The 13508-nt window shown below is 40.7% G+C and overlaps 1 protein-coding gene across 1 annotated transcript in view; it reads left to right on the top strand.

The window, feature by feature from the left end:
* cfap74 (cilia and flagella associated protein 74) overlaps positions 1 to 13508 on the top strand; it is a 110059-nt gene that overhangs the window by 21205 nt on the left and 75346 nt on the right. The window contains exons 8-12 of the mRNA XM_016516832.1: positions 5159 to 5316; positions 5458 to 5629; positions 7598 to 7798; positions 8720 to 8878; positions 9811 to 9929. Of these exons, the coding sequence (XP_016372318.1) occupies positions 5159 to 5316; positions 5458 to 5629; positions 7598 to 7798; positions 8720 to 8878; positions 9811 to 9929 (809 nt within the window). The remainder of the gene's footprint in view (positions 1 to 5158; positions 5317 to 5457; positions 5630 to 7597; positions 7799 to 8719; positions 8879 to 9810; positions 9930 to 13508) is intronic.

The following is a 13508-nucleotide window of genomic DNA, read 5'->3' on the forward strand; positions in this document are numbered from 1 at the left end:
ACTAGTTTTGCATCTGGCTAGGACCAGTGTCACTACTGGTAGCATGAGGCGATACCTGGACCCTACAGAGGTTGCACAGGCAGTCCAACTCCTCCAGGATGGCACATCAATACGTGCCATTGCCAGAAGGTTTGCTGTGTCTCCCAGCACAGTCTCAAGAGCATGGAGGAGATTCCAGGAGAGAGGCACTTACTCTAGGAGAGCTGGACAGAGCTGTATAAGGTCCTTAACCCATCAGCAGGACCGGTATCTGCTCCTTTGTGCAAGGAGGAACAGGATGAGCACTGCTAGATCCCTACAAAACAACCTCCAGCAGGCCACTGGTGTGAATGTCTCTGACCAAACATTTAGAAACAGACTTCATGAGGGTGGAGGATGAAGGAATTGATACCACTGAATGGCCCCCACGCTCGGCTCACTGCCCGGCACCGTGGAGCTCGATTGGCATTTGCCCTTGAACACCAGAAGTGGCAGGTCCGCCACTGGCGCCCTGTGCTTTTTACAGATGAGAGCAGGTTCACCCTGAGCACATGTGACAGACGTGAAAGGGTCTGGAGAAGCTGTGCAGAATGTTATGCTGCCTGTAACATCGTTCAGCATGAACGTTTTTGTGGTGGGTCAGTGATGGTCTGGGGAGGCATATCCATGGAGGGATGCACAGACCTCTACAGGCTAGACAATGGCACCCTGACTGCCATTAGGTAACAGGATGAAATCCTTGGACTCATTGTCAGACCCTACGCTGGTGCACGACAATGCCCGGCCTCATGTGGCGAGAGTATGCAGGCAGTTCCTGGAGGATGAAGGAATTGATACCATTGAATGGCCCCCACGCTTGCCTGACCTAAATCCATTAGAACACATCTGAGACATTATGTTTCGGTCCATCCAACGCTGCCAGGTTGCATCTCAGACTGTCCAGGAGCTCAGTGATGCCCTGGTCCAGATCAGGGAGGAAATACCACAGGACACCATCCGTCGTCTCATTAAGAGCATGCTCCGCCGTTGTCAGGCATGCATACAAGCACATGGGGGCCATACAATCTACTGAGTACCATTTTGATTTGCTGCAGTGAAATTTCAGCAAAATGGACTAGCCTGATGCATCATTTTTTTACTTTGATATTTGGAGTGTCTTTGAATTCAGCCCTCTGTAGGTTGATCATTTTCATTTCCATCAAACAATGTGGCATCTTTTCATTCCTAACACATTACCCAGTCCATATCAGTATAGATATCCAGCATGATATTTTTCCCCATTGAGATCTGATGTTATTTTGAGAGTGTTCCTTTAATTTTTTTGAGCAGTGTATATACAGTCAGGTCCTTATATATTTGGACACTGACACAATTTTCATAATTTTGGCTCTGTATGCCACCAGAATAGAATTAAAATGAAACAACCAAGATGAAATTGAATTGCAGACTTTAAGCTTTAATTCAAGTGGGTTGAACAAAAATATAACATAAAATGCTTAGGAATTACAACCATTTTTATACACAGTCCCCCATTTTCAGGGGTTCAAATGTAATTGGACAAATAAATATAATGATAAATAAAATGTTCAGTTTTTTATATTTTGTTGAAAATCCTTTGCAGGTAATGACTGCCTTAAGTCTGGAACTCATGGACATCACCAAAGATCGGGTTTCCTCCTTTGTGATGCTTTGCCATGCCTTTACTGCAGCTGACTGCAGTTGTTGTGTGTTTGTGGGTTTTTCTGCCTTTACTTTTGTCTTTAACAAGTAAAATGCATGCTCAGTCGGGTTGAGATCAGGAGATTGACTTGGCCATTGCAGAATATCCCACTTTTTTTACCTTAAAAAACTTCTGGGTTGCTTTTGCTGTATATTTTGGGTCATCGTATATGTGTACTATGAAGCGACGCTAAATTAACTTAGCTCCATTTGATTGAATCTGGGCAGAGATAGTATATCCCTATACACTTAAGAATTCAGAACACTTCTGGCTGCTTCTGTCTTATCATCACTAAGCACCAGTAACCCAGTGCCACTGGAAGCCATGCATGATGCTCATGCCATCCCACTACTCCACCATGTTTCACAGATGATGTTGTATGCTTTGGATCATGAGCTGTTCCAAGCCTTCTCCATATTTTTTTCTTCCTGTCGTTCTGGTACAGGTTGATCTTAATTTCAGAAGTCCAAAGAATACTTTCCAGAAATGGTCTGGCTTTTGATGTTTCTTGGCAAAGTCTAATCTGGCCTTGTTTGCACCTTGTGGTGAACCCTCTGTGTTTGTTCTCTATAGTCTTCTCTTGATTGTAGACTTTGACAATGACATGCCTACCTCCTGGAGAGAGTTCTTAACTTGGCTGGATATTGTGACAGGGTTTTCTTTAACATGGAAAGGATCCTCCAATCATCCACCACTGTTGTCCTCCGTGGACGTCCATGAATTTTATTCTTTTTTCTCAGAATGTACCAAACTGTTGATTTGGCCTCTCAAATGTTCCTGCTATCTCTCTGATAGATTTGTTTTGTTTTTGAAGCCTAACAATTGTCTGTTTCACCTGCATGGAGAGATCCTTTGACCACATGATGTGGGTACACAACAACAGCTTCCAAATGCAAATGGCACATTTAAGGCCCAATCCCATTTCTACCCCTTAGCCCTTCCCCTTTCCCCTACCCCTCCGTTTTGCACGTTCACATGAAGGGGTGGGGGTGTCTCGATTCTCTTTTGGTTGGAGGGGTAGGGGAAGGGCCAGACAGCCCTTCAAACGAAGGGGTATGAATTATCTCAGCGTAAACCAGCTACAGCGGCAACATGGCTGCCCGAGGACCACCATAGACATTGGAGGAGGGGGGGGCGGCTATAATTAGAAATCGCTAAACCTTTTTCTCAAATATTGCCAATTCGAGAGAGAGAGATAGAGGGAGAGAGAGAGAGAGAGAGAGAGATGAAAGTTGCACGTATGCGCGTCTGTGCGTCTCTCAAAAACAGTGATTTTATCCTCTCATCTCTAATGCACACCAGCACACCAGAATAGGTGCGTGTATTGTAGGAGCTAGACGACGTATGATGATGTGTGACGGCATAGTGGTGTCCCAATTCTTAGGGGAATATTTTCACCCCTACCCCTTGACTCTCTGTTTCAAGGGACAAGGGGAAGGGGTATTAAATAGAATTGGGATTGAGCCTTAGAATCAACTCCAGACCTTTTATCTGCTTAATTGATGTAGAAATAACGAAGGAATAGCCCACATCTGTCCATAAAATGGCTTTTGAGTCAACTGTCCAATTACTTATGGTCCCTTGAAAAAGGGGTTAGATCATCATTTAAGTGATTTTTTTTCATAAAAATGTAATATTTCACACGCAAGCTAATGGAGTAGTTGAGGATTTTTGTGGTAAACAGGTACAAATGTACTTCATATCTCCCAAAACACAGCATTAATGTATAGATGAGAAGTAAACAAAAAATGATATATTATTTATATGATTAAATATATATTGTATATATTTTTTACAATTACTCTTTCAATTTTGGGGTCATATTGACCCCAAAGACCCTTAGTGTAAACAGGAAATGCGGACCTTATGAGGGTTAATAACGTGCAATTAGTCGACTAATGCTTCAAATGAACGTCTACTAGTTGACCAGAAAAATGCTTAGTCGAGGGCAGCCCTATTAGTTACTTTGAGTAACAATTCCATTTTATCATCTGTCAACACAAAGACGTCCTTGCTTTTCCTCGCCATCATGCTCATTGTTGTACCTGCCAGTGCTTAGCAACCGACTTCCTATTTACGCTTTTACGAACATGCTGCGTTCCAGTTAATTTTTTTTGCCCTTCACTCGCAAACTTCCCTCCATCTCATTTACTCGGATGTACATCATTGATTACGTTGCATGAGTGCCCACTACTGGTGGAACCCTTGGAAAGGGCTGAATTACAGTAGAAAGCCCTAAGCCCTTGATCACTTAAAATCCGCTATGGAGTTGGTTTATTGTTTACATTTTTCCCCTTACGAATTTGTTTTAAGTCTAAAAGTGGAGTGGAACGCAGCCCCAGTGTGAACCGTTTTTGGTTGTGTAGTGTGGATGGAGATCGTTTCTGAAACGCAGTGAAAACGCCAGTGTAGACTAAGATCGTTTTCGTTTTCATGCCATTTTAAAATTAAAATGCACTAGTGTAAACAGGGCCTCACACTTTATTTGATTCTATTTTAGAACACTTGATGATTATCTAAACAAAATAATAAAATATGTAATACAGTGACAAAAAAGCGAATACGGATGCATTTCTGATTTGCTTATATGTTTCTGTTGGCTGCATGAACATATCAGTTTGCTTTCTCACATCACTAGCTTTAAATATGCAACTTCACAATGAACGCATAAAGAGGCAAGCTGGATATAAATGAATACAAATAGATGGTAACAATTGTGACATTAAATATTTAGCTTGGACTTGTGTGTATTTTTGTCACATTGTTTTAACTGCTTTAGGAACTGCTAATGTTTATGTCCTGTCATGTACTGTAGTGTATTGTGTACATGCCTTTCCATTTTCTGTTTTGTCATCTGAAGTGTGCAGCCTGCAGTCCCACGTGTCAAAACAAACAGCAAAAGATGCTAGTTATTCCACCTCTAGCTTGTTCAATCTAGTCTGATCAATCGGTCGACCTCTAAGAAGTATATTATAGGCTTGTTCTTGTTTGCCATTTTTTTCTAGCAAGATCTGCCAACACAACTGAGTCAAGACTCATACCAAGACTCATAACAACTAGTTGTTCATTTTGGTTCTGTACACATTGCATAGAATTTTTGTAGAATATGGATGCCAGTTGAATAGACAACCACAGTTGAATTAACAACCGAGTTTAGCTGCAGTGTATTTGTGGCCTCTTTTGGATGAACTACTTACTAGAGTAAGATGTAAATATTACTGTAGTGAAAAATGTTGATGGAGCAACCTGATTCAGGTAAGTGTAAATATGTACAGATGAGAGACAAAAGAATATTGATGGTGATTAATTGCATGTCTCACACAGGGCAAACGTGTCAATGGTATGTGTATCCACAACAGCACTGGACACGTAACCCAAAGAACTTTGCTTTATTGGTGGGCCACCAATAATGTATGTGTCAGTATAAGCCATTGATTGATCTTCTCTCCATATACTTAGGAAACTATGTGTGCTAGAAAACAACGACAGAAAGCCTATGAACAGAAACAGAGAGAGCGAGAGCAAATCTTGAGAGAGTCGCTGGAGGCCAAAGGGTTGAACAGCACTGAACTCATTCACCGACAAAGACTGCAGGAGGGCTTCAACAAGAAAATTGCGTGAGAATTTCCAATAAATATATGTGTAACCCAGACACTTTTTTAAAAATTATTTGATACTTTTACATCTCTGTCTCTGTCTCTCTCTCTCCCTCCCTCTCTCTCTCTCTTTCATATCTGCTATCTTTTTTTGCATTGAAGGGAATTTGAGGATACACAGAGAGTGGGGCAAATGGAAATTGTGGCTAAATTGCTCTTGGAACAGAACATGAAGGAAAGGTATAGAAAATCTCCTGTACTGAGCCATGAGAGAAAACTTGATGAGAAACTTCACGAGAACTTGCTGCCTCCATCTGCACTTACAAGGAGGGAGGTACCAGTGATTGCTTAGCGTGACACTCACCATAAATGTATATCATTAGAATAATGAATGAAAGAATGAACTGGGAATCTAGCATTAAATTCAATCAATCAATTAATCAATCAATCAATCAATCACTCAGTAAGTCAGTGGTGAGGTGTTGGAGGGAAAGGAACCAAACTCATTTGGGGCCCATCCTTTTGATCATTTGTTTACCTGGTAAGAACTTTTGCAGTTGTGTTTTGAACAAATTGTAGCTTTTGATGGAGGATGCAGTACAACTTTGAGGTCATGAATGCATGAACATGCATCAGAAACACATAATGTTCTGTGGTTGGCATTGTTTCTAAGGTGGAAGATGGCTGTTCTTGTAACATGTGAAATATAATTTTTATGTCTCTCTTATTTAACACATCTGATTCAGATAACCAGCTCATTAGAACAGAGCTCCATGCATGAACTGTTCCGATTTACATGGTCCCTACACAGTGTTCTTTGCTCCCTACTCTCTGAGCACTGGAAATCCGTTAAAGTTTACTTCACTTCGGAACATTCATTCACAGATTTGCGCTACGCCACGACCTGCAGCATCTTCACACACAGACAAAACTTACTAGAGAAGTGTAAATTGTGACATAATATACCTCTGTAAATAAATACAATTTAAATTCAGGTCTTGCACACTTTAATGCCATTTGAATGGAACATATACGCTCCCTTCAAACTGGAATCATGGCGGAATATCCTGTGAAGTCCACTTTTCGCAGGGCACTTACGGTTTAGAACAAACATCTGAAGTGATAAGAGATACATACAAAATGTGCAGAGCGGTGGTACACGAGGACTGGAATTGAGAACCACTGCCCTAGAGGATGGAGCAGCAGTGCATCCATGTACAGTATGCCTATGTGCCTATGTTGATAGTGCCTACCAAAATGCCATTACCTTGCAGCGGTAATAGGAATTTTGCTTACAACCCAGTCAAATTTTTTACAGTAAAATATTACAGTGATGGCAGTGTTTGAAGTATGCTTGCTTTTTTAATACTGTACTATCCAATATTTAAGAATATTATACATACGGAAGTTATGCCATAAAAAAATTAAATTATAGAAAGTATGGATTACTGTGAATGGGAAAATTATGAGTGATGCATAGGCCTAGCCTAGTTTTCTAACATGTTTACTTTGTCACTATTGTGACCACATTAATATCACAAAAATAAGAACGTAGACAGTGGGACCTCCGGGACCACTGGACTTAACCTCTGGGACTCTTCGCTTGCACTGACCTCAGAGGTGGATCCATCACACTGGATGCCAGTCTCATCAGCTCAGAGGGAGATCCAGTGGCCATGATGTGATGAGGCTCTAGTGTGGCAGCCATGACATGGTTCTGTCGTGACATGAAGAAATCTTGGTCGTGGCGGCCATGATGTGGGAGGACTCTGCCATAGTGGGCATGACATGGGAAAACTCTGGCATGGTTGCCATAACGTGATGAGGCTTTGGCATGTCGGCTGAGTTTATTTTAGCTGGTCTAGCTTTCTGTAACAAATGTCCACTGTGATGAGTGAAAGTGAGAACCCAAGTGCAGTTTCTTTAATTAAATGAACATATACAAACATGACTTAAACATGACTTGACTTGATTTGACTTGAATGAGTAGCAAGACATCATGTTACATAAAACAAGGCTAGACCAGAAACAAATGAAATATGCAGGTTATATATACACGTATTTATTACAAGATACACCTGAAAGCAATGAAACAATGGACCAGCCGGAACAGAACACAAACAAAAGGTCTGTTCTGGGAGAGAAAAGCAGAGAGCTGATTGAACACAACTCTTTCAATAGCTTTTGACAGAAAAGGCAGAAAAGAGGCTGGTTTGTGGTTTTAAACTGCTGTGAGATCGAGTGTTGAACATACTGGTTTGCTGACAATTTCTTTTTTGTCTACTTGTTGTGTTTAATTCAGGAAAGACATGTAATGTCAAGTTCCAGAGCATCTCGTGTCAGGTCCCACAGTGTTGGCGACAGTGATGTCAGTTCCTCTTTAGATTCTGCAGAACTGAAGTGGGGAGAGCGTGGAGAAATGGAGAATGAAGATGAAGGAGAGATGAGCCTGGCCCAGCCTGAGTTCACCGGCCTTTGGGAACACAAACACAAAGATTATACGGTAACAATTTAAATGAAATACACTGACACTGATTTCATTAAGTTTCATCAGAAGTCAACATCACTTATTAGATATTAAAAAACTGCAGTGCTTGTTGGAAACACAGTGAGCTTTGATTCTGTTACAAACAAAGGTCTTCTATCATGCTACTGGATTCTCACTACCTTTGGCATGTCTCAAATTTATACTGTCTTTGCTCTGAGATTGCAACTGTGATCTTCTGCAGACTATATTCTTCATGTTGAAATAGCAGGTCAGGGCTTAATTTGTGCCTGAACAAGCCGGATCCAGCACCTCTGTAATCCGATATCTAGCACCTCATTTTGGCAGATCCCCCTCCTCGTGCACCAATGAAAGATGTTCGTGCTGACCAATAGCAAGCGTGCACATAATAGAAGATTTTTTGTGAAATATATGCACGCTTGCTGCACATCTACATTTGAAATAACGAACTTGACCGCACAAAAGATGCGACATGTAAACTGCTCCTAACTGGCCTGCTGTCACAAGACCGAATGCAACTTTTCCAGGCCTAGAAATGCTTTTTTTAAATTTCATGGCTTTTCCAGGTTTTTTTATGACCATACAAACCCTAATAAAAGCAACTGATGCATGCTGTTAATCACTTTAGCTGGCCCACCAATGTTATTGCACGAATGATCCGTTACCTCTCCCTCCTCTAATCACATGCCGGATCCGTCACCCCGCTTTGTTCCAGGACCTTGCAATTTACAAATTAAGCACTGCAGCAGGAGTGGAGCAAGGGCAGTATGGTAATAATGATTAGCAGTAGTAATGTCGGTTGGCTGGCAATGCATAGCAATCTCTCATTTTAATTTTACCCTCCCCTCAATGCTGCTTTAATTATACTTTGATAAAATAAATATCAATTACAATTACTTTTTTTTTTTGTCCCCCTAGGCACCATCAGATGAAAATATTCAACTTGAAACATCTTATACCACCATAAAGACGGACATGAACAAAAGTTTGGTTTCAAAATTGGCAAAAAAGACTGTAAAGAGTAGAGAATCAAAAGGACCACCATTCATCAGCAAACCAGAGGTTATTCTGTTTAAGGTACCGAATGCAGCCTTTTTCCATCATAATAGCTTTGTTCAAAACTTAGGTTCTTAAGTCATGCTGTCTGTTAAAATTTTGCACATATTCTTCATTGATAAGACAATAACATACAATATGCATTGCCATGAGGGCGGCAAAGAATTTCCATGCAAAGTTTCCATGATGTTTTAGTCTAATATGATTCTTTATACACAGCATCAGCTCACTAAGGCTGCGTTTACACTGCAAGGCTTAAAGCACAGATCCGTTTTTTTTTTTTATACCTTATCCCATTTTTTGTCATTCCTGCATTATGCAAGACATGACTTGTATCCGATATCTGCATTTACATGAATCCCCACCCAAACTTAATGATTCCTTTGGTGAATGACGTTTTCTGTGACATGGTTGACCCTCAAGTTTTGAACAGCTGTATATAAAATTATTTATATAATTCACGTCAAGAGGCTCTTTGACTTTAATGCAGACCACCTCAATAAAAGAAGTTGCGTTTTTGTGCAAGTGCATAAGACAACTTAATTTCTTCTTAATTTGACATTAAGAAAAGTTATCTTTGTTGGCAAATGTGTCTCCCTCAACTTGTGATGGCTTGGAATTCTATTTTTAAGTTTTTAGACATAGGTCAGATGTCCAGATTGGAAATATATCTGATTTAAAAACACATTTGGAAGTGGCTCAGAATGCTAAAAATCGGATCTTGTGCAGATACTTGTGTTTACACCTGTGCAACAATATCCTACTTGTGTCACATGTGAATAAAGAATCTGATTTTTTGTGCCATTGTAAATGCAGCCTAAATATTTACATGCAGCCATTATCTTTACATCATGCCAATTACAAAACTTTAATACTTTATTTTACTTGTATTGTGTTTCAAATTTTAAAGAAATATAATTATGAATAATCACGTTTCTAAACTGTATTTGCAGGATTGCGATGTTGGGAAGATCTACAAGAAGAAATTCACGCTCACAAATGTCACATATATGACTAATTACTGTAAGCTGTTGGGGGTGTCACAGAATCTTAAAGATTATGTGTCAGTGAGGTGAGCTGCTCTTTTAGCACATCACATAAATATCTTACATTTAGGCATTTGATCAGTCTCATTTTGATGGAAGCAATAATCTTTTAAAGCCAAAACAGTTTCGCACATAATACTGACATATTTTACTGGCTCTCACTGGTTGTCTTGAAGGGATAGAAAATTTTATTGAATACCTTCTGATAAAATACTGACTGTTCTATCTGTTGAGAGAGTTCTCAGCTGTGATTATGGCAGCAGATTATATTCCACTCCAAAAAAACAGAGAGCACTTTGAACAAATTGTACTACGTCATCGTTAAATATGAGAACAGGCACCCTGATGATCTGTCTATCATCACAGGGGATCTGTCTATCATCACAGAGGCCCAAATACTCTTGACCACTGTTACACTTCAGAGAAAGAACCACATTCATCGCATATTTATCAGAGGAATGTATGAGAACATCAATAGAGATTTAGGTCCAAATCAGAGTAAAACTGCCCCCACCCCCCGCCCCCCGGATCCGCAAGTGGGGAACTAATAACAGACAAAGGCAAACAGATGGAGAGATGCGTAGAATACTATTCAGAGCTTTACTCCAGGGAGAATGTTGTAAACACCTCAGCACTCAATGCCATTGAACTTCTGCCCATCATGGAGGAGCTAGATGCTGAATCATCATTAGAGGAACTCTGAAAGGTAGTTGACTGCCTTGCCAGTGGCAAAGCACCTGGCAGTGATGGCATCCCCCAAACCTCCTCAAGAGCTGAAAGAATTCACTCCTGCAGCCCCTCCATGATGTTCTCTGCCAGTGTTGGAGTGAAGGAAAAATGGAGAGAGGAGCCCCTTTACATCATCTTTATTAAACTCACCAAGGCATTGACCTGGTCAGCAGGGTTTAGCTGTTTAACATCCTTTTGAAAATTGAATGCAAGGAGCAAGGGAACTTGGGAGCAAGGCTGCACAGCCTAATCAGATCATTTCATGATTACATGAAGGCAACCATCCAGTATGAAGACAGCATATCAGAACCCTTCGACATCAAAGTGGTGTGAAGCAAGGCTGCGTCCTTGCTCTCACCCTCTTCGGCATCTATTTTTCCATGCTCCTGAAACATGCTTTTGGGAATGCCCCCGAAGAGGTGTATCTACACACCAGACCAGATGGGCAACTCTTCAACCTTGCAAGACTGAAAGCAAAGACCCAGGTGCGCAAGGTCATCATTAGAGATCTGCTCTTGCTGATGATGCTGCTATCATCTCACACACTGAACAACTTCAGCACCTCACGGATATTTTTTTCTAGACATGTATTGATTTCGGACTAACCATTAGCCTGCAGAATGCAAAAGTGCTAAGCCAAGATGTGGATACTCCTCCTGTCATTACGATCGACAACCACTTGATGTTGTCCACCAGTTTACATACCTTGGGTCCACCATCAGTGGCAATCTGGCTTTTGATGCTGATTACACGTTGCTCAGACAATGCAGGATCCCAAAAGACATGCTGTATAGCAAATTAGCCTCTGGCAAAAAATCTGTTGGCCGTCCCCAGTTGCATGACAAAGATGTCTGCAAGCCTGATATGAAAGCTGTAGGCATCAATAAAGAAAACTGGGAAGACGTTGCAGCTGAAAGCAACAGGTGGCGCAGTGTCCTTCAGATACAGCTTAGATTAGGGGAAGAACAGATCGAGACCTTAGCGGAGGAAAAGAGAGCCAGACATAAAGGACGCTCCCTCAATGACACCGCCACAATTAGACACACATGCATCTGCTGCAGCAGAGTCTGTCTCTCCTGCACTGGCCTTACCAGTCACAGGCCTAATCACTAAAGGAGAAAATCTATTTTTTTATGTCACCATTATAGTGGTCAGTGTTCTAATCTAATTTCTGAGTTATATTTCCTTTATTGATTATAACAGCCTTGTGATTCCACAGCAAAAGATCCTGTATTTGTATCTATACATTTTGGAAGGATTTATTACAAGATGTTCTGATCAAAAAAAAAAAAAAAAACTTAAAAAAAAGTCTTTCCTTTAGGCACACACAGACATCAAGAATCAGCGTATGAATCTCAACAACGGTGACAAACAGCATATTCATATAAACAGATCAACTCTGAACATAACAAAACAAGCTACTAAAAAATCACATAAAACCAAAAAAATAAGAAAATAGTAAGAATAAAAGAAACTACAAAGACAATTCAGCTCATAATTTATTCATGCCGCAATGCACAATGGGAGTCATGGATGAGCTATGGTGTTTTGATTGGCTACAACATGCTTTTTTGATGGTCACTGTTGTTGTGATTCTCACACTGATTCTTGATGTCTGTGTGTCTAAATTAAAGATATTTTTATATGTTTTTGATCAAAATAAGTTTTAAAAACATCTGTCTGATTATGCCAAAAATGCCAGATCTTATATTGTTCACAGTGTTGACGTAATCAATAAAAAAACAACTAACTTAGTTATTCAGGTCTCTACATGATGATTATTTCAAAACATAATCAACGCCACATGATAATCTTTCCTCTGGCTTGTCTGGCTGTTACAACACAGTTACAACAGCCAAACAAAATCTAATGTTAGAAATTTAAGGGTCAAGATCCCAACTAATGCAAACACTGACCACTATAATGGTGACTTAGAATTTGGATTTTCTCCTTTGGTGATTCTGCTTATTAACATCAGGTGTCTTCAATAATGGTCAATCATCACTTAATTAATCACCTAATTATCTCATTAACTTTAACTCTGCTTCAGTGTTACTTCAACACTGCTTCAGTGTTTATATGAGTCCACACTCAGAGTGTTAAATTAACACTGGGGATTTTGCTGTGCACTCTCAAGAACTTATGCTGCGACATCGGGATGTCGTCCCTGCTCATCTCACGTCTCTGGGGTTGAGACTCCATGCCAAGAAAAGTGTTCTCTGTCCTGCCCAGAGGACAACTTATTAAGGGATTGTATGGGATTCGACCACAATGTGGGCACAGCTTACTCCTGCATGTGTCGAAACTATTCTAAACACCCTGAAGAATATCAGGCTAGGAAAGTTACTGTCCATTACTTTAAGGAAGTTCTAGGTCTTATGGTGATAACTTTAAGCCTCCTACACATGAGACCTTTTCAGTTATGGCTCAGAGGCAGGGAAACGCAGGGGATGGTATTTCATCCCTGGCCCGAGCTCTGGAACCTTCCTGCTTGGCCCCTGAAAGGCACCAACTTAGAGATGCTGGGCTTCCAAATGATGTAGTACAGATTATTGTAAGTGCTAGGGTTTCGCTCCACTAGAATAAGCTATGCCCTCAGATAGCGCAAAAGTTGGTGTAGGACAAATTATACAGACCCAGTTCACGGCCAAGTTGTTTCAGTGCTGGAATTCCTGCAGGAAAAACTGTTCTCAGGTACATGTCCTGGTACTCTCAGAGTCCATGTGGCCAACATTTCAGCTTGCTACACTCTGATTGATGGGGGCCCCATAGGGAAACACCCTCTAGTTGCCCGCTTCATGAAGCTAAGCAGTTGAGGCCATCCGCCAGAGCAACAGTCCCTTTGTGGGACTTAGCTGTAGTGCTTGAGGGTCTGG

Source organism: Sinocyclocheilus rhinocerous, unplaced genomic scaffold, assembly GCF_001515625.1.
Source record: "Sinocyclocheilus rhinocerous isolate Xijiao unplaced genomic scaffold, SAMN03320098_v1.1 scaffold958, whole genome shotgun sequence".
Classification (NCBI taxonomy): Eukaryota; Metazoa; Chordata; class Actinopteri; order Cypriniformes; family Cyprinidae; genus Sinocyclocheilus; species Sinocyclocheilus rhinocerous.